Below are 23,230 nucleotides of genomic sequence, written 5' to 3'. Positions count from 1 at the left end.
CAATGAAACAAAGAGCTGGTTCTTTGAAAAGGTAAACGAAATTGACAAAACATTAGCCAGACTCAACAAGAAAAAAAGAGAGAAGGCTCAAATAAATAAAATTAGAAATGAAACAGGAGAAATTACAATGGACACCACAGAAATACAAAGGATTATAAGAGAATACTATGAAAAACTATATGCCAACAAATTGAACAATCTAGAAGAAATAGATAAATTCTTAGACTCATACAACTGCCCAAAACTGAATCAAGAAGAAATAGAGAATCTGAATAGACCAATCACAAGTAAAGAGATTCAAACAGTAATCAAAAACTCAAAAAATAAAAGTCCAGGACCAGATGGCTTTTCTAGAGAATTTACCAAACATTCAAAGATTTAATACCTATCCTTCTCAAACTATTCCAAACAATAGAGGAAGATGGAACACTTCCTAACACATTCTATGAGGCCAACATCACCCTGATACCAAAGCCAGACAAGGACAATACAAAGAAGGAAAGTTACAGGCCAATATCACTGATGAACATAGATGGAAAAATCCTCAACAAAATATTGGCAAACCAAATACAGCAATACATTAGAAAGATCATACACCATGATCAAATGAGATTTACACCAGCAACACAGGGAGGGTTCGACATCACAAATCAATCAATATGATACACCATATTAACAAAATGAGGAGAAAAAACCACATGATCATCTCAATAGATGCAGAGAAGACATCTGACAAGATCCAACATCCATTTATGATAAAATTTCTCAACAAAATGGGTATAGAAGGAAAGTACCTCAACATAATAAAGGCCGTATGAAACCCACAGCCAACATCATACTCAAGAGGAAAAACTGAAAGCCATCCCTCTGAGAACAGGAACAAGACAAGGGTGCCCACTCTCGCCACTCTTATTCAATGTAGTACTGAAGGTTTTGGCCAGAGCAATTAGTCAAGAAAAAGGAATAAAAGGAATCCAAATAGGCAAGGAAGAAGTGAAACTCTCACTGTTTGCAGATGACATGATTTTATATATAGAAAACTCTAAAGAATCCATCAGAAAACTATTAGAAATAATCAACAACTACAGCAAAGTTGCAGGGTACAAAATCAACTTACAAAAATCAGTGGCATTTCTATACTCTAATAATAAACTAACAGAAAGAGAACTCAAGAATACAATCCCATTTACAATCGCAACAAAAAGAATATCTGAGAATAAATTTAACCAAGGAGGTGAAAGACCTATACAATGAAAATTATAAGACATTATTGAAAGAAATCGATGATGACATAAAGAAATGGAAAGATATTCCATGTACATGGATTGGAAGAATAAACATAGTTAAAATGTCCATACTACCTAAAGCAATCTACAGATTTGATGCAATCCCAATCAGAATCCCAATAACATTCTTCACAGAAATAGAACAAAGAATCCTAAAATTCATATGGGGCAACAAAAGACCCCAAATAGCTACAGCAATCCTAAGAAAAAAAAACAAAGCTGGAGGCATCACAATCCCTGACTCAAAATGTACTATAAAGTGATAATAATCAACACAACGTGGTATTGGTACAAAAACAGACACACAGATCAATGGAACAGAATTGAAAGCCCAGAAATAAAACCACACCTCTACGGACAGCTAATCTTTGACAAAGGAGCTAAGAACATACAATGGAGAAAGGAAAGTCTCTTCAATAAATGGTGCTGGGAAAACTGGACAGCCATATGCAAAAGAATAAAAGTAGACCATTATCTTACACCATACACAAAAATTAACACAAAATGGATCAAAGACTTGAAGGTAAGACCTGAAACTATAAACTCCTAGAAGAAAATATAGGCAGTACACTCTTTGACATCAGCCTTAGAGAGATCTTTTCAAATTCCATGTCTACTTGGACAAGGGAACCAAAAGAAAAAATAAACAAATGGGACTTCATCAGACTAAAGAGCTTCTGCAAGGCAAAGGAAACCAGGATCAAAATGAAAAGACAACCCACTAGCTGGGAGAAAATATTTGCAAATCATATATCTGACAAGGGGTTAATCTTCATAATATATAAAGAACTCACACAATTGAACAACAGAAAAACAAAAAACCTGATAAAAAATGGGCAGAGGATATGAATAGACTTTTTTCCAAGGAAGATATACAGATGGCCAATAGGCATATGAAAAAATGTTAAACATAACTAATCATCAGAGAAATGCAAATCAAAACTACACTAAGATATCACCTTACGCCTGTTAGAATGGCTATAATCACCAAGACAAAAAATAACAAACGGAGACGTTGTGGAGAAAAGGGAACCCTCGTTCACTGCTGCTGGGAATACAAACTGGTGCAGCCTCTATGGAAAGTATGGAGATTCCTCAAAAAATTAAAAATAGAAATACCTTATGATCCAGCTATCCTACTACTGGGTATTTATCCAAAGAACTTGAAATCAACAATCCAAAGAGGCTTATGCACCCCTATGTTCACTGCAGTATTATTCACTATAACCAAGAAGTTGAAGCAACCCAAATGTCCATCGTCAGATGATTGGATAAAGAAGATGGTATATATACACAATGTAATACTACTCAGGCATAAAAAAAAGACAAAATGGTCCCATTTGCAACAACATGGATGGACCTAGAGGGTATGATGTTAAGCGAAATAAGGCAGACAGAGAAAGACAAACACTATATGAGTTCACTCATATGTGGAAGATAAACTAAAACATAGACAGAGAGAACAGTTTGGTGGTTACCAGGGGGAAGGGGGTTGGGGGGTGGACACAAGGGGTGAAGGGGTGCATTTACATGGTGACTGACAAATAATGTATAACTGAAATGTCACAATGCTATAAACTATTATGACATCAACAAAAAAACAGTAAACGAAAAAACTCAGATACACTAAAGTTTGTAAACCAGTGAGCTAAACTTTCTTTTCCTCACATCTGTAAGCAAGTCACAGATTTGATTAAAAAGACCTGGAAATAAAGAGCATCTGAGTATCCAATTCAATAATTTTTCTTGTTTTCCTTAAAAAAATTCAGTGCTTATAGTGGTTAGATAAGGCCACTGCTGCAACAGACACCCAACAACAATAAAGAGGCTTAAAGAGAAGAGGTGTAACACTGTGTGATTACATTCTGTGGAGAGTTCCAGTTGGCAGCCAGCCCTGTTCCATGAAGTCATTCAGGGTTTCATATTTTTTCATCCTGGTGAACTGCCATCCTAGGGCATTATCACCATCTGCTTGGTTGAAGTTGAGTTGATACGAGTTCTAGCTGACAGGAAGAGAAAAGATAATGTGGAAAAGTAATGCCATTTAGGGCATTGATCCAGAACTAAAACACATCAAATCTGCTTATTCTCTCGGCAAGAAGTTAGTCATATGGCCACACCTAACTATAGGCAGGAACCAAGCAACATCCCCAGACAGGTAACCACATGCCAGCTACAAATAACTATGGAAGCAGGGAAGAACAGATTGTGATGGACTCTACCACAATATATGTGGAGAAGGTTTTATTTAACACTTCAAAACAAGTTACTCAATAACATCTGTTCCACCAGAGAATGGTCTAACAGACTGGAGATAATTTGTTGCATATATCTCACATGAAGGCATTATGGAATCAGAGATTGTGGATATAGAAAGAACTCTCATTTGACAGATGTTAAAACAGACTCAATTGAAACAGACTTACCCTCAAGGTCACAAGGATCAGTAGTGGAACCAAGACCAAATCTATTTATCTGATACTTGCCAGAATGTACCCATTGAAAGAAAACCATCTTCTCAATTCCAACAGTTGTCAACTTTACTAAAATAATATCAAGACATACACATTAAATAATTGGCTATTCATACAACCACCTCTAAGCTACTTACAGGACATAGTGGAAATCATTCCATGATGTCTCTAGTCCAGATATCTAAAGGGGTATGTCCTTATTATGTTGAATTCATAAAAATGTTAATGATAAAAAGTAAAATCCATCCATTCCTTTCCAATAATCTTCCCCCCGCCGCCAAAGCCCCAGTAGATAGTTGTATGTCATAGCTGCACATCCTTCTAGTTGCTGTATGTGGGACGCGGCCTCAGCATGGCCAGAGAAGCGGTGCGTCGGTGCGCGCCCGGGATCCGAACCCGGGCTGCCGGCAGCAGAGCGCGCGCACTTAACCACTAAGCCACGGGGCCGGCCCTCCAATAATCTTGCTTTAGAAGAAAAAATACTGAGAGGATTTAATAATTCAAAAATTGAAAATGACATACAAAATGCAATATGAAACAGCTATTCTGCAGTAGAGTTCTAGTCCTTTTAATATTTTTAAGACTTCTCATTCATGAGTTAATCATAAAGATAGAAATCAAGTTGTACAAATTGGCAGACTGTAACAATGTTTGAAGGCTCTGGAATTAAGCCCAGGTTCAGAACTTGGCTTTGCCATTTATTAGCTAGTGTTAAGTTACTTAACCTCTTCGAGCCTCTTTTTTCTCACTGTAAAATGGGGGAAATAATACCTACGCCTCATAGTATTTTGAAGATTGAACAATATCGTGTTGATGAAGTGCTCAGCACAATATAGAGCATGGTAAGTGCTCAAAAAATGGAGGCAAAACACAAAAGAGGAGGGTCACTTCATACCAATTCTTTTTTTTTATGAAAAAATAATTACCAACATCATTCATTCTTCAAGCATTTAATGACTCCAGATTTCTAGAGTCTGGGAAGTCAAAGATAACCACAATCTCTGAGCAACTTACAGTCTTGGGAACACTTCAGGCACCAATGTCTGACTTACCCGTAGTAGGAGAACTTCATGGCTACCCTACGTATCTCCGAGATAGTAGATATCAGAATTATTGAGTAGGGTAGCTTCAGACCAGACTTTTCATAGTAGAAAGTTATGAACAAAAAGTCATTTTGATTAGGGTTACTTTATAAGTGACAATCTAAAATCACCTTCCTCCCATCTGTAGGAAGGACTGGGAAGAATCTGACCATTCTAAAGCAACTTTATTTATTTTTTTTTTTTATAGTTTTATTTATTTATTTTTTTTCCCCCAAAGCCCCAGTAGATAGTTGTATGTCATAGCTGCACATTCTTCTAGTTGCTGTATGTGGGACACGGCCTCAGCATGGCCAGAGAAGCAGTGCCTCGGTGCGCGCCCGGGATCCGAACCCCGGGCCGCCAGCAGCAGAGCACATGCACTTAACCGCTAAGCCACGGGGCCGGCCCTCTAAAGCAACTTTAGAATGAGGCCAATCTACAGTCAATTCTCATTCATGTAGTTATGTTCTATAAAGTTGCCACAAATACCAAACCATTGCTGCCAGGGAAAAACAGGGTTAGGTTCCTGTAAACCTCTGGTCACATCTTCATCAAACAACCAACACAGAACCCTGTTTTACATGTGTTTCTCTTTAAAGACACTCTATTTAACATATATTGTTGATTCATTAACACTGAACTCACAGCCAACGGAATTATGACGCATGCCTGAACGAAGCTTATCTAATGCATGTATTTTCTCCATATGGCACATCACAGCCTTCTTGTGCTTAGGAACACTAGATGGCACTTCAGCATCACACTTGATCATTTTAAACAGCAAAATCACCAAGAAAAAGCATAAAAATGTGAAAAACATTTCACTAAATGTATCATGAAAAAGACACTCGTTTACAGTATGAGAGTTGAAACATGAAGGCAGAGCATCGCCTTGTTCGACCTCAGCTAGGAATGTGCACGACACGTAACTCAAAATTTTTGCCATTCTGCACACAGTCTTGAATGACTGCTTAGGGACTACAAGTATTGATTTTGGGATTACAAATAGATTTTAGCGAGTAGGCAAATTCACAAATATTGAATCAACAAACAATGAGAATCAGTTATACATATTTTCCTTAAATGATCAATCAATACCTTTTTAAAACCTAAAGTCAACCATCTTTCATTGATAGAATTTCTACCAGAACTGAGGAAATCTACAAAGAATTTTCCTGAATTTCTTCTTTTAAAGATTTGTGTGTATTCACCATGTGTGCAACACTGTAATACGTGCTGAGGATTCAGAGTCAAGGTCTGGTCCAGGCATGGTCTTTGTTATCAGTAGTGCCCTTATGGTCTAATGGGAGATACACAAGTATTATCATAGTGTATTGTGGTAAGTGCTACAAAAAAGAATAGAGTACAGGAGCACAGAGGAAAACCATCTAAGTCAGACTGAGGCATCAGAGTAGTGATACTCAAGCTGAGGTTTTGTTGCTGTTATTTTTAAAATAAATATGAATCATTTAAAAGAAAAGTTGTGGGAAACTGGAAACTCTAGACTGAGGAAAGAACATGAAAAGCCTCCAAGGTGCAAAAACTCAACTACACAAAGCGTACACATGAGCTGGCAGGCTGCAGAAATAATATCATGCAGAGGGTATTGGATGTTAAGTTGTTAAACAGTAAGAACTTCTATCTTGTTTACTCAAGGACAACTCACCAGCAAATCTCCTCTCTCCTACAGCATCAGTTTTTCAGGATCTTTCTCATCAGCATACAATCCATACTGTTATTTCTCCTATCTTTTCAAAATTTTTTCTTGACTACTCTTCCCCTTCCAGCTACCATGCTCTTTCTTTGCTCCCCTTTGCAGCAAAACTACTTGCAGGTTGTCTGTACTCACTAGCCCAGTTCTTCTCCAATTCTCTCTTGAACCCACTCCAGTCAGGCTTTCCCCTTCCATTACTCTACTGACACTATTCATCAAGGTCAACAATGACTTCCATGTTGCTAAGTCCAATATTCATTTGCAATTATTTTTCTTGAGCTGTCTGCAGCCTTTAACATGGTTTATCACTCCCTCCTTGGAACAATCTCTTCACTTGGCTCCTACAACACTTTTCTGGCTTTTCTCCCACCTCACTGGTCACTCCATCTCAGTTTTCTTTGCTGTTTCCTCCATACCAGCCTGATCTCTTAATAATAGAGCGCTTCAGGGCTCAGTCCTTGAACTTATTCTCTTTTCTGTCCATATTCACTGTCAGTGATCTCATCCTGAGAGCTTTAAATACCATTAATAATCTGATGACTCCTAAATGTATATCTCCCAATATTTACCTCTCTATCACCTGGTTCATATATCTAAGTACCTAGTCAAAATTTCATTGGGTCTGGGGCTGGCCTTGTGGCATAGTGGCTGAGTTTGGTGCACTCCGCTTCAGTGTCCTGGGTTCATGGGTTCGGATCCCGGGTATGGACCTACACCACTCATCAGCCATGCTGTGGCAGTGACCCACATACAAAATAGAGGAAGATTGGCACAGATGTTAGCTCAGGAATAATCTTCCTCAAGCAAAAAAAAAGAGGAAGATTGGCAACAGATATTAGCTCAGGGTGAATCTTCCTCAGCAAAAAAAAAAAAAAAAATTCATTAGGTCATATAGGCAACATAAACGAGTATCCTGAACTGAGCTCCTGATCTTTTCCTCCAAAACCTGTTTCTCTCATATCTTCTAAATCTTGGTTAATAACAATTCCATCCCTCCAGCTGCTCAGGCCAAAAACCTTGGAATCATCTTTAAACTCTTTCCTGCTACACTGTGAAACTACCACCCTTCCTCCCACTTATATCTCGTTCCTCAGAAAATCCGGTTAGATCTACCTTTAAAATATATCCAGAGTTCAATTACTTTCTGTCAACTCTACTGTTATCACCCTAGCTTACTATCATCTCTCATCAGGGTAACTGCATTAATTACTTAGTTGACATGTTAGTTATATACTGCTGTGTAACAAATTATCCCAAAACTTAGCATCTTAAAACCAACCAACATAATCCCAGTTTCTGTGGATCCAGAATCCAAGTGCAGATTATCTGGGTACCTCATATTCAAGGTCCCACACAAGGCCTCAGTCAAGCTGTCAGTCAGAACTACAGTCTCAACTGAGAGAGGATTAGCTTCCGAGCTTACTGACGTGGTTGTTGGCAGGATTTAGTTCCTCACTGGCTGTTAGCTGCAGCCACTTTCATTTTCTTGCCACACAGGCCTCTCTTAAAGCCAACTCACAAAACGGTAGCTGGCTTCCAACAGTGAGCAAGTGAGGGAGCAAGAGAGAGCATGCAAAATGGAACCTCCTGTCTCTTTACAATCCAATCTCAGAAATGACACCCCATCACATTTGCCATATTCTATTCATTAGCAGCAAGTCACTAGGTCCAGCCCATATTCAAGCACAAGGGATTACACATGGCTGTGAATCTCATGGGGAAGGGAATCACTGGGGCTACTTTAGAGGCTGCCTACCACAACTGGTGTCCTGTTTTCACCTTACCCCTCCCACCACACACACACACACAGTCTTTTCTCAACACATCAGCTAAAGCAATTTTGTTAAAACTCAAATAAAGATCTGTTACTCCTCTGCTCAAACCCTCCAATGACTTCCCACTTCACTGTAAAAGCCACAGCACTAACAGTGGCCCACAAGGCCACATACAATATGCTACCTGTTATCTATGACCTCATCTCCTATTACTCTCCTCACCCTCTCCTCTCTAGCCCACTAGCTTCCCTCATGCTCCTCAAACAAGCTGCCAACTCAGAGCCTTTATAGTTGCTATTGGCTCTGACTGCAAGCTTTCCTCAGATAGATGCATGGCCTATTACCTCATTTCTTTAGGTATTTATTCAGCTATCTCAGCGAGGCCCTCCCTGATCACCCTTTTTAAAATTGGACATTGCTCTATCCCCTTCCCTGCTTATTTCCCCCCTCCATAACACTTCTCACTATATATTGCACTATATATTTTACTTATTTTTATTACATCTCCCCACATTAGAATGTATGCTCCATGAGGGCAATTATTTTTATATGTTTTGTTCACTGCTGTATTCTCAGGATAATGCCTGACACATTAAGGGATTAGAGACATTTATTTGAATGAATGAGTTAATAAATTCTGAAAGCTCGGGGAGTCACCAAAGGATCTTAATTAAGTCTTTTAGATAAGTCACCTGATAACAGTGAGAACAAGTGATTGGAAGAAAAATAAACTAAAGGCAGAGAGAACATATAGGAAACCACAGTAGGCACTTAGGCAATACATGATAAAAACTTAAAAAGTAGTGATACTAGGAATCAAGAACATCATATGGACACATGAAATAGTGAGACAAAATTTATGAGTGCTCCCAAAACTGATCTCCAAATTCCAAAAAATCATCAAAATCCCAGCTGGATTTTTTTTTTTAAAGTAGTTTTTGCTGGGAAAGATTCACCCTGAGCTAACATCTGTTGCCAATCTTCCCCCCCTTGTTTTTTTCCTCCTCAAAGCCCCAGTACATAGTTGTACATTCTAGTTGTAGGTTCTTCTAGCATTCTAGTTGTAGGTTCTTCTAGTTCTTCTATGTGAGCTGTTGCCACAGCATGGCTACCAACAGATGACTTATGTGGTTCCACACCCGGGAACCAAACCCAGGCCGCCAAACTTTAACCACTAGGCCAGCAGGGCTGGCTCCCCAGAGGGATGTTTTTGCAGAAATTGACAAGCTGATCTTAATATTCGTATGGAAATGCAAGGGACCCAGGATAGCCACAACAATTTTGAAAAAGAACAAGTTGGAAGACTCACACTTTCTGATTTCAAAACTTAACTAGGGGGGCCGGCCCCGTGGCTTAGCGGTTAAGTGCGTGCTCTCCGCTGCCGGTGGCCCGGGTTCGGATCCCGGGTGCGCACCGAGGCACCACTCCTCCAGCCATGCTGAGGCCGCATCCCACATACAGCAACTAGAAGGATGTGCAGCTATGACAGACAACTATGTACTGGGGCTTTGGGGTAAAAATAAATAAATAAAATCTTTAAAAAAAAAAAAAAAAAAACTTAACTAGGAAGTTACAGTAATCCAGACTATGTGGTTCTGGCATAAGGAGGAAGGACATACAGATTGACGGGAACTGAGAATCCAGAAATAAAAGTATACATCTTTGGGCAACTGCTTTTCAGCAGGGGCGCCAAGATCATTCAATGGTGAAAGAAGAGTCTTTTCAACAAATGGTATGGAGACAACGGGATATCCACAGGCAAAAGAATTAATTTACACCCCTACCTTACACAGTATACAAAATTAACTCAAAATAGGTCAAGGACACAAAGGTAAGAGCTAGAACTATAAAACTCTTAGAAGAAAAAAAAGTGTAAATTTTCTGACATTGGATTAGGCAATGGTTTCTTAGATTTGATAACTCAAATGCAAGCAACCAAAGAAAAAAAGAGATAAATTAGAGTATATCAAAATTAAACTTTTGTGCCACAAGACACGATGGAGAAAGTGAAAAGATGATTCACAGAATAGTAGAAAATCTTTGTAAATCATTTATTTGATAAAGATCTAGTAGCTAGAATATATAAAGAACTCTTACAAATCAACAATAAAAAGACAACTAAATGTAAAAAAAATGAACAGACCAATAACTAGGAAGGAAATTAAATCTGTAATCAAAAACCTCCCAACAAAGAAAAGCCCAGAACCAGAGGGCTTCACCGGAGAATTCTACCAAACACTTAAAGAATTAACACCAATCCTCCTCCAACTCTTCCAAAAAACTGAAGGAAAGGGAGTACTTCCAAATTCATTACTCTGATTCCAAAGCCAGAAAAAGAAATGCTACAAGAAAACTACAGACCAATGGCCCTGATGAATATTGATGCAAAAATCCTCAAGAAAATACTAGCAAACCAAATTCAACAGCACATTAAGAAATTATACACCACGACCAAGTGGGAGTTATTCTCGGAATGCAAACATGGTTCAACATATGAAAATAAATCATTCTAATATGCCCCAGTAACAGAATGATCATGAACATGATCATCCTAATTAACGCAGAAAAGCATTTGACATGACTCAACACCCTTTCCTGATTAAAAAAAAAAAAATTTCAACAAACTAAGAATAGAAGGAAACTACCTCAACATAATAAAGACCATATATGAAAAGCCAACATTATACTCAATGGTGAAAGACGCAAAGCTTTTCCTCTAAGATCAGGAACAAGACTAGGATGCCCACTCCTGTGACTTCTATTCAACATGGTATTGGAAGCCCTAGCCAGAGCAATTAGGCAAGAAATAAAAGGCACTTAAACTGGAAAGGAAGAAAAATTGTCTGTTTGCAGATGACATAATCTTTCATGTAGAAAATCCTAAAGATTCCACACACACACACAAAAACTGTTTTTATATAAAGCAAATATTAACAGACCTAAAGGGAGAAATAGCAATGCAATCATAGCAGGGGACTTCAATACCCACTTTAAAAATGGATAACTCATCGGACAGAAAATCAGTAAGGAAACATTGGACTTAGGGACATGTTAGACCAGATGGTTAATACCCAGAATATCAAACGAACTTCCTACAACTCAACAACAAAAAAATCAAATAACCTGATTCAAAATAGGCAAAGGACTTGAAGAGACGTTTCTCCAAAGATGATATGTAAATGGCCAACAAGCACATGAAAAGATGCTCAGCATCACTAATCATCAGAGAAATACAAATCAAAACCACAGTTAAGGATAGAACTACCATATGATCCAGCTATTCCACTGCTGGGTATTTACCCAAAGAACATGAAAACACCAACGCGTAAAGATACATGCACCCGTGTTCATCGCAGCGTTATGCACAATAGCCAAGACTTGGAAGCAACCTAAGTGCCCATCAAGGGACGAATGGATAAGGAAGATGGAACACTAGTCAGCCATAAGAAACGATGAGGGCCGGCCCCGTGGCTTAGCGGTTAAGTGCACGCGCTCCACTGCTGGCGGCCGGGGTTCGGATCCCGGGTGGGCACCGACGCACCGCTTCTCTGGTCACGATGAGGCGGCGTCCCACATACAGCAACTAGAAGGCTGTGCAACTATGACATACAACTATCTACTGGGGCTTTGGGGGAAAAAAATAAAATAAAAAAAAAATTAAAAAGAAAAAGAAACCGGCTTTAAAAAAAAAAAAAAAACAAAACGATGAAATCCAGCCATTTGCAAGAACATGGATGGACATTGAGGGTATTATGCAAAGTGAAATAAGTCAGAGGGAGAAGGTCAAATACCATATGATCTCACTTATTAAGTAGTAGATAATAACAACAACAAACACATAGAGACAGAGATTGGACTGGTTACCAGACTGGAAGGGTGGGGTGGAGGAGGGCAAAAGGGATAATTGGGCACATGTGTGTGGTGATGGATTGTAATTAGTATTTGGGTGGTGAACATGAGAACATGATGTAATCCATGCAGAAATAGAGTATAATGATGTACACCTGAAATTTATACAATGTTATAAACCAATTAAAAAAAATCAAAACGAGACATCACATCACACTCATTAGGATGGCTAGTATCCACACAAAAAATAAACAAAACAGAATATAAATATTGGTGAGGATGTGGAAAAATTGGAACCCTTGTACATTGTTGGTAGGATTGTAAAATGGTGCAACTGCTATGGAAAACAGTAACGATGTTCCTCAAAAAATTAAAAAATAGAACTACCATATGATCCAGGAATCCCACTTCTGGTTATATAGCCAAAAGAATTCAAAGTAGGGTCTTGAAGAGATTTTCGCACACGTACGTTGATAGCAGCACTATTCACAATAGCCAAATGTCCACTGACAGATAAATGGATAAACAAAATAGGGTATATACACACTATGGGATATTACTCAGCCTTAAAAAGGAGGCAATTCCTGTCACATGCTACAACATGGATGAAGCTTGAGGACATAATGCTAGGTGAAATAAGCCAATCACAGAAAGACAAATACTGTGTGATTCCACTCATATGAAGTATTTAAAATAGTCAAATTCATAGACACACAAAGTAGAATGATGGCTACCAGAGTGGCTGGAGTCTAAATATATCCTTTCAATTCCCTTATATTCTTAGGAATGGAATTGCTGGTTATATGCTAACCCATGTATTTTGAGGAATGGCCGAACTGTGTTCCAAAGCAGTTGCACCACTTTACATTCCCACCAATGTACAAGGGCTGCAATTTGTCCACATGCTCATCAACACTTATTATTGTCTACCTTTCTGATTAAAGCAATCTTAATGAATGGAAGTGATATCTCATTGTGGTTTTGATTTGCACTTCCCTAATGACTAACGACACTGAGCATCTTTTCACATGCTTATTGGCCATTTGCATATTTTTTTTGGAGAAATGTCTGTTCAAATCCTTTGCTCATTTGTAAACTGAGTTGTCTTTTTACTGTAAAAGTTGTAAGAATTCTTTATATATTCTGGATACAAGTCCCATTATATTTCTTAAGGGAATGTCTGTTTATATAACTACAGCTTTTCATACCACACTTCATTAACTTTCAAAACATTTTCAAGTTAGAATACAATTTTTGATTAAGTACATCAAATGTCACCTTAAAAATAAATTGCATAGAAATTTAAAGCAACCACTGCTTTTTCAAATAAATTGTTTGAATTCTAAGCTGAAGAGTCAAGAGTATGGTGACCCATGGGTTAAAAGAGATTTACAGAGATATATGCAATGTATGGGCCTTATTTGAATCCTGACTTGAACTGGAAAAAAAAATTATGAGACAATATAAAATACCGAATAATTACTAAGAAATTGTTAACATTTAAGTGTGGTAATAGTATCGTGGTTATATTTAAGAGTCCTTATCTTTTAGACAAACATACTGAAATATTTACAAATGAAATTATTTACTATCTGAAACTAGCTTCAAAATACATCAGGTTTGGGAAGATGGGTGGCATACAGAGAAATCAAGATTGGCCAGGAATTGATCACGTTGCAGTAGGTTCATTATACTATTCCACTTTTGTATATGTCTGAAATTTTCCATTAAAAACAAAGCACTACTCCAATGTCCACTATGTATAAGAGCACAGGTAGCTGGCAACAACTAAACAATACCAACTAAATATTTACAAATTTAAGAAATTAATTCTCAAAGTTATCTCAAAGCAAAAGAGCTCTGGAAACTTAATGATGAGACTGTGACCAATCTGTGAAGTTATTTATGCAACGTTTTAAGTGTTACCACAAGTCACAGGCTAACTGGGGGTCTACATCAACCGTGGTACACACGACAGCACAAAGCACCAGCGGTCAGCACCACTCTTCACCCAAGCAGTTCGTCTCCTCACCAGAGTTTACTAAGGGACCGGACCTCTCATTGGAAGAGTATAATCACTCCCCTCAGTGGCCACAGAAAATACCACTTTCAAGTAAATACATGTCTACAGTAAGTAATTTTACAGCAATCCTTCAAGCCCCCTTATACTCACCCAAAATACATATCTAATAGACACATGAGTTAGGATAGGTAGGTATAACTTGCACGCTTAAAATACATACCCATCAGAATGACTATAATAAAAACAACAGCAAGTATTCTTGAGGATGTGGGGAAACTGCAACCCTTCCCTTATGCATTGTGGCAAGAATATTTTTAAATGATACAGCCACTTGGGAAAACAATTTGGCAGTTTTTTTGGAAGTTAAACATAAATTTTCCAACCAACACAATAATTACACTCCTGGGAATCTACCTAAGAGAAATGAAAACATATGTCCACACAAAGACAAATATGTGAATGTTCACAGCATTATTATAATAACCAAAAATGTGAACAACCCAAACATCCATCAATTGCGAATGGATAAACAGAATGCAGCATATCCATACACTGGAACACTACACAGCAACTAAAGGAAGTAAGTACAGGTATATGTTACAACATGGACGAACCACAAACACATTATGCCAAGTGAAGAAAGCCAGAATCAAGACTTCAAATTGTATGCTTCTATTCACGTGTAACATAAAGACGGGGAACATATATAGAAACAGATCAGCGTGGCTGCCTCGGGCTGGGGGTAGGAGCAGGAATTAACTGCAAAGGAGCATGAGGGAAACTTTTATGGGCTGATGGAAATGTTCTAAAACTAGATTGTGATGATATTTGCACAACTCTATAAATTTACCACAACTATTGGATTGTATGCTTATAATGGGTGAATTTTATGATGTGTAAATTATACCTCAATAAAGCTATTTTTTTTTAAGTATCATTACAACAAAGTCTTAGGAATGACTATTTTAAAGCTCTGGCTGACAGAGCTTTTCATTTCATATAATTTCAATGCAATGAATTCCAATATACTATTAGGATTAAGAATATTATTAGCATTTGTGTGAAAACTAAACATGCTATTTTTAAAGGATCCAAGTACACACATCTCTAAACCTTACTGATCAAATATTGCTCTTTTAGCTATGTGTCATGTAACTATGTGACAAAATCATCGTCTACAGCTTATAGTAGCATTTTCTCTTAGCCATTTTGTTTCCCCCTAAATTTATGACCTACAATATTCCTTTTTGTAAAAATCTCATTTGGTATTGCCCAAGTTTTCCATTAGATACAAAGTTTCCTTAAAATTTAATTTCAAGTTACAAAATATTCTAAGTAAATATTTATATTGAACATGCATCTAAATCCACATTCTAAAGATAAACTGAATATTACCCATTTTTTTTTTCTTCTTTTGTTGGGTCATTAAGCCACTCACATGCTGCCTCTGATAAGTTTCAAACTTTTCATTGTTTCAAATCAAACTTTGCTTTCACTATTTTGGTTTAAAATTCTTCTTTGCTTTAAATTTCTTTGAGGGATTCTTCTCTTCAAAGCAGTGCTGCCTTCTACGGTCAGGCCTGCTTTCATTTCAGTCTGACTCCACCTCTTCCCATTCCACTGAAAAATCCGCCAAAGAGGTAATGTTCCCTCTAAGCTAGCCATTAAAAAAAGATTTTTTTTTTAACCATTTTCCCTCAAACCAAATCTCATATGAAATGTCAAAAACTTACAAGAGATAAAGTAGAAAGCTACAGATGAGTTGAAGGAGATCCAACTGCCTGCCATGGCCCAACCTCATGAAATACGGCAGCCTCAAAGGATGGTTTGAAAACCAACGCTCTTAAGTTACAAGCTACATTGATTTCTGCACAGCACGCATACACAAAAAATTAAACTGAAAATACTTATGCAATACTCCTAAGAAAAATCTGAATATACTTAAATAAAAAACCCACCTTTAGAATCTCAATTTTAAAAATGGGTAATTATAAAATGATTCCCAAAATAATTTGTCTTTAAAACTCCATGAAGAAAGACACTACTCTTTTAGGAATTCCATGTACTACAAAGGCTGTGCACCTTTTATCATAAATTTTTTATGATAGATTAAAAAAAATCACCCAAAGAGAAGTCAAAAGCCACATTAACAGAAAACATTGAGCCTACCGGAGAGTTGTAAATAAGTTGGTCAGCAGGAAATGCCAATTACCCAACAGGCAGTAAAGAAAATAAGATGGCAAGAATGCTCTGGTAAAAACCATTTATGTAACTGTATTGAGTTTTAAAAAACAGCACTATCTGCCTCCAAAATCAGGTACAAATGAAGCAAATATTCAACCAAAATGGCAATAAATAATACGGATAAACCTGGAAAAGGGGATTTGTACGATTAGGAATTTTCAAATTTACCTTAACTACAAAATATAAACCCCTTTCCCTCAGAAATCAAAGGTAAAGGTATCATAACGAATAACTTCACCACATTTCTATAAAATAAGAATAGAAATTATTGCTATATGATTGTAAAAATGGAGGCAAGTAAAGAGTTCAGAAATATACTCATTTATAATCAATTAAATGATGAGCCATAATTTGAACCCTAATTATCACATTAGGCAGAAATCACAATTCAGGTATTGCATCCTCAGTTATTAAGATATATGTTAAATAGTTCACATTTTAAAAACATTTTATAATTACATTATCAAATTTGATAAAATCTTATCAAAACATCTATGTATTCAATATAAATCATATCGTTAAAAGTATAAAGTAACATTTAAAGAAAACTGCTGAGGTGCCAAATAAGTATTTTCTATTAAATATACACAATTTAACATTTAGAACTACATAAATTAATTCTTGCTAAAAGTTGATTCAGGTTTACAAAGGCATACTTTGTGAACTATAATAAATTTCCCCAGCACCACTTTCCTTTTTTATTCCAAAATTCTTTCATTAGGTTTAACTTTCTTCTGTCATTCACATGTAAAAGTTACAGAAGGTTTACAATACGTAGTCTTAATAGTAACATGTTTTAAAAAAAATCTAAGCAAAGTGCACGTTAAACTAGCTACAACTACTCAAATTTCTTGATTATCATCAAATAAAAAATAGATGAACACTTCATTCACTTACATCTTTCTGAGGAAAAAAATAGTATACCTTGCTTAAATAAGAATCCCTCAGTAAGGATATTATATAAAAGATTTCCCATGTTATTTTATTAAGTTTACTTTCTCTCATTAAAACCTGCAAAAACTCTAATGAGGAACACATACTTACAATGCCACATTACACAACTACAGTACTGTTCATTAAAGAAAGCAGCCCAGTACAGTTGTAAACATTTTAAATGTAGTAAACAAGACTTGGCATGTCTTTTCTCCCCAAAACTTGCCATTACAATGCTCTTTCCATGAATAATTATTCATCCTGGGAAAGTTTTCAGGTATATTTTAGTTTTTAAAACTATTACACTGAAATAATGTGTGAAAAGCTTTAGTCCGGCAATTTCACTGAAGCTTTTATTGCCTCTGTTGGTAATATGACAGGGATGGTAAGAAACACAATTGAACTTACAGAGATATGCAGATGATAGTCACTAAAGATAATCTTGATCTCAAGTAGTTTTATATGTGGGCACTTCTAATTTTATACACTTTACTATTTAAAAAGCATTACATTTTAAAATGTGTACCTGTTTTGACATTTGGCAAAAAGGAAACTGTACCTGTGGTTCAGTTTAAAACAAAGAATCAGCATGGGGAGTTTACCAGAATGAAGACTGAAACACTAATGAATTAAAGCAATTCAAGTTGTGTGTGTGTGTGAGCGTGTGTCTCTCTCAACCTCTGTCAATATCTTTCACAGACACACACACACACACTCACGGCCATATGTGTAAGCATTTTTTAGTAGAAAATATTCCCTGTAAGCAGACATTTATCCTCAGAATAATCACACCACATTAAATCAGTCTTTTCTTTTCAGCCCTAGTAATAGTATTGTTTAATTCTAAGATGCCATCGTAGAGTGAACACCCTTAACTTTTATGCTACATAATTATATTCAAAGCTTTATGTATTTTTTGTTTATAATTACACAGTAATTATAAATGTTTAGTACCAAACTGATGACAAACACTATTTTGTTGAAAAGTTCTTGCATTTAAAAGGAGAAAAGTCCGTAAAACCCAAGGCACTAGGCCACGAACCAATATCAGACTTTTATGAAAAACCATTTATATTGGGGAAAAAAAGCTAACGGGATCTCATTTCAAAACACAGCATACTCGAATTAATCAATCTGAAAACAATATCATAACTCAAAATCTTCAAGACAGGAAACAAAATAGTACACATCTTTTTAAATTTTTCATAATTGTAGTTCTTTATATTTACAAATATGAAATCAGGAAATACTGAAAGCAGCAGGACGATTCTTCTTTCTTTCTTTCTTTTCTTTAAATAACCAATTCCAGTAACCTAAATAGAAGTTTTCAAAATTTTCTTGTGGTGGAATTATATTCTTGAATTAAAGTTATGATTGGAATATTAATATAATATCTATGGGGAAAGCTTTCTAGTCAATTTCAAAATCACGTAAATAATAAGTGGTTTTAATATGTCAAGGTTTCTTAAAATCATTTCCTCATCTACATAAAATGTACTGCTAATCCCAAGTACACTCCTTTGATAATTTCAACATTAGACCTTAGAGAGTACCTGGATACACCAAGCGAAATCTATTTCTGCTAAAGACCACAGGCATCCAATATTTGAAGTTTTACATTTTCTAACCTGCCTTACAGAAATGTTTAAGAAAGCAACACATTCTTCTTCACATGTCAGGAAGAGAACATGAAAGCAGCTTGAAAGCAGCTCATGGGTCTTGTAATGACAAAAATACATACAAGATAGAATTCTGCTTTGATGTGAAAATTGAGCTAATTTAACTGAAACAAAAACAGTAAAGAGACTAAATAATTTACGAAAATAGAAGCCAGATTGGTATTTTGCATTGAGTGCATGCTTGCTTGAAAATCTTTGCTCCTGAAGTATTTGGCAACCACAGTGATTAGCAGTTAAAGCAATTTCAACAAAATAAGAAGTCATCAAAAATGGACTATTTGTCTGAAAGAGCAGTACCTATATTATAAGGATTGAACTTCATGGCTCATCACAACCATTTTCAAAATTTAATTCCTACTATCTTTCTTCTTATAAATTAAGAGAATTTCATTTGTGTTCCATAGTGCGCTGACAAAAAAAACAAAAAAACAAAAAATAAACCCTCATGCCTAAATTTAGAATATTGTATTGTGTAGCAATCTAAAACATTCAAAACAAATTAAATAGTTTAACTTATTCGACAGGCATATAAGCATTTCAAAATCATAATGAAATCCAATTATGTAGTGCATAATGTAGACATGAGTTGACTCTAACATTATGCAGACATTTTCTAAATAAAAGCTCCCTGTAGGACAACTATATATAAGAACATGGGTAAGATAAGTGCAGACTAGTTCTGTGGAACCTTTTGAAATCGAGGGTCTGCAACAAAATAAATTTTTAAGGTAGGCACACCAAGTTATCCTAAAAATTTTTCACGTTGGTTATTTTGACAATTTTTTCATCAGATACTCTATTCACGTTAACAATACATGTGATTTACCAGAAAAAAAAAAATCCCCCAAACCAAAACACCATTCCAGATCTGGTACACTTAAATATATCACTCTCATTGGAAGTGCTATCAGCATAGTCTTTGCAACTAGCCCAAAGCATATATTTAAGAAGTTTTTATAAATTGTTTGTGATGTTCTTATGTTTAATTCTTATGCCAAACTGTTTTCTGATGAAGACAGCATTGTGCTTTATGCAAGAATGGAAACCTCAAAATAATCACCATAAAGCTTCTAAGACTTATGGGAGAGTAAACTAGGATGGTCCACAGATATAAGATGAAATCCACAATGTTGGAATTATAAATGTTTAGAGCGGCCCAGACTAGAAGACAAGCCCAAACCACCATTAGAAGAATGAAATACGATATGGTCCAAGATGTATCCTTAAAGTTTTGTCTCAACCCTCAGTCTGAATTGTGAGGATTGATCTTCAGTTCAGTCCAGCCAGCAGAAGTTGACTGTGCAATTTTCCGTTGTATTAATATTGTACAGACTATGTACATTCTAGAAGGTTCCTTTAGTGCTACACTGTTGTACTTTTTGTCCCAGCAATTTGAGGGCGTGCAAATTCCACAAAGTCATCAATAAGAACAGGCCATGCTCCTGGGAAAAAAATATAAGAGAAAGGAAAGAAAGCAGAAATAAGGCTAACATTTTAATAGAATTATTTATTTATTTTATTTTATTTTATTTTTGTGAGGAAGATCAGCCCTGCGCTAACATCCGCCAATCCTCCCCTTTTTTTTGCTGAGGAAGACTGGCCCTGGGCTAACATCCGTGCCCACCTTCCTCCACTTTATATGGGACGCTGCCACAGCATGGCTTGCCAAGTGGTACGTCGGTGAGCAGCCGGGATCCCAACCAGCGGGCCACCGCAGCGGAGCATGCACACTTAACGGCTTGCGCTACCAGGCTGGCCCCTACAATTCTTTATTTTTTAAAATACCTTCCCCATAATAAAGTATATTATTATAAATATTCCATTGATAGGACTTCCAAAATTCTACCTTTCTAGAGTTTCTACCTAAAATATTCCTTGTATTCTCTCTACGCTATTATTCCAACACTTGATCATTCCTTGAACGATAAAAATAACTCTTCTGGTAATCAATCAATAACATTATGGTTTTCTGAAGGCCACTGAAGCAATTAGGTTAAAACTGGTAGCCTAAGGAATGGCCATGATACGATGCCATGCTGCCAGTGCCGACAGCATAGTATGCAGGAGGAAACAAGTTTTCAGGCATTTTGTGGAAATCTTACAAAGCAAATTAACAGCAAGTATCAGACTCTATCCTATTTCAAGAATAAGTTAGTAAAAGATTTTAAATTGCATATATGCATGCTTCTACACATCCACATGCCAACCTGCAAATCAGGAAGTTCTCCAGTTTTGTGTAACAGCTAACAGAAAGCACAATTATCATCAAATGCAGGGTTAGACACTTCTCACTTGTTAGCGAAGACTATAACTGACAATGAAAACGAAGAGAAGAAAATAACACCATCCCTGGTTAGAGTAAATAGTTTCAGGACACTTTTAAGGAGGTCTAAGTCACTGGAGATTTTTCAAAGAACACCTCTGTCTATTCGACAATCTCAAAACAGCATCCCACTAATTCTCAAGGGGGAATAAAGAAATTTTGTGTGAAGAAATCAATGTAAATCACTGCCACTTCTAGAAAAACAAAAGCACATGTCCTGATAGTGAATGGTAGCACCATCTTTATACATTCAAGAAAAAATAGCAGAAAAGCATTCAATTCATGAATATTTATTGAATGCCAATAGTACTACAGTAGCCAGCTGAAGTACATTTCAAATTAGACTAAGTCACTGAACTTGAATATACAATCAAGTTTACAGATAAGACAAACAGATAACAATAAAAAATACATACAAGTATAAAAGTACATTAAGAAGAGAACAGGTTCCTAAAGTAAAGTGAAAATCTAAAACATGGATAGAAATTACTCATGCCTTTCTGGAAGACATGAATACTGAGCTGGTATTTAAAGAAACAGAATAATATAGATTGGTAAAGAACATGAAGGTATTTTACACATTCAGAAGAGCACAGATAAAAGCATAGAAGAGGGAAATCCAACTACAAAAAAAACAGAAGTAGACAAGAAGTTCAAGAGTGTGTGATAAAAGGGGAAAGCAGGTAAAAAAAAAAAACGGCAAAATTTTCATTACCTTCTTCATCATAATTAGACATGTCATCTGCAATCATTGTACTGAAGTCTAAAAGAAGATTCCAAGTATCTTTTGGTATTGATCGTTTATGATGTTCCTATATATAAAAAAAAAATAAACAAAAAACATTCAAATCACTAAAAAGAGTTTCAAAAAAAGTCCAGATAATGCTAAATACAAAAATGCAAAACAACTTGTGTAATGAAATTCTGGTAATCAAATTTCTCACTCTATGTCCATTACATGCTCTGAAATGAGTTAGTCATGCTTTAAAATGTTCATTTGTCTTCAAACAAAGCAAAATTTTAGAGAAAACACAGAACTGCAGAAAACATGAACTTACCAACAAAAATTTATTCCATAAGTCTAAGAATTTAAATCTTCCATTAAGCACTAAATTCCAGTAAGCAATGGCCATTTCTAGATCTGTAATATTAAAAATAAATTATGTATGTCAAATGCCATGAATATTTGTCCCTGCAAAAAAAAAACAGGTAAGACCAAAGATAGCCTCAAAAAAAAAAAAAAAAAAAAAATGCTTGTATCCTGAATACTTGTGTATTAAAATTTTTCTATAGAGACAAGTCCAAGGTTTGTATCCTGCCTCCATCAGCAGTGAATGGTCCCTTTGGGGCAAGAAGGATACCACTTACCTCACAGGGGGGTTCTGAAGTTTTAAATTGGATAATGTAGATAAGCATGCTTCACTAGTTCATAAGTATTCAAATGTTAATGTACACATGTGCTTCTCGACCTCAGAAATTTTGACATTTTGGGTCAGATAATTTTTTGTTGTGGGGGGATGTCCTATGCATTGTAGCATTAGCAGCATCCCTGGCCTCTACCTATAGATGCCAGTAACAGCTCCATCTTACCCTCAGTGGTGAAAACAAAAATGTCTCCAGACATTGCCAAGGGTCCCCTGGGGGCAAAACTGCCCCCAGTTGAGAAACACTGATGTACACCTACAGGTTGTAATGCAAAAGATTACTACCCACAATCCTAATCGATGTTACGCTCCAAGCTGTTGGATGACTGATCTTGATCCTCAAGAAGACCATTAAGAATCTAGATTTATGGGCCACCCGGTGGCGCAAGCAGTTAAGTGCAGGCGCTCTGCTGCGGCGGCCCGG

The 23,230-nt window shown here is 36.4% G+C and overlaps 1 protein-coding gene across 2 annotated transcripts in view; it reads right to left on the bottom strand.

Annotated features, from left to right (window-relative positions):
• Positions 1–16,452: 16,452 nt before the first annotated feature.
• Positions 16,453–23,230, bottom strand: part of DCUN1D1 (defective in cullin neddylation 1 domain containing 1) — a 32,009-nt gene continuing 25,231 nt past the window's right edge. For both annotated transcript variants that reach the window (XM_004424679.3, XM_087439967.1), the window contains exons 5-7: positions 22,441–22,523; positions 22,098–22,194; positions 16,453–20,501 (exon numbers count right to left, since the gene is read on the bottom strand). In XM_004424679.3, coding sequence (XP_004424736.1) covers positions 20,422–20,501; positions 22,098–22,194; positions 22,441–22,523 — 260 coding nt within the window. In that variant the 3' untranslated portion in view covers positions 16,453–20,421. The remainder of the gene's footprint in view (positions 20,502–22,097; positions 22,195–22,440; positions 22,524–23,230) is intronic.

The sequence above is a fragment of the Ceratotherium simum genome, chromosome 15 (genome assembly GCF_057802395.1).
Source record: "Ceratotherium simum simum isolate JZ-2026a chromosome 15, ASM5780239v1, whole genome shotgun sequence".
Classification (NCBI taxonomy): domain Eukaryota; kingdom Metazoa; phylum Chordata; class Mammalia; order Perissodactyla; family Rhinocerotidae; genus Ceratotherium; species Ceratotherium simum.
The sequence above is the reverse complement of the archived record's forward strand: the minus strand, read 5'-3'. Positions and strand labels throughout refer to the sequence as shown.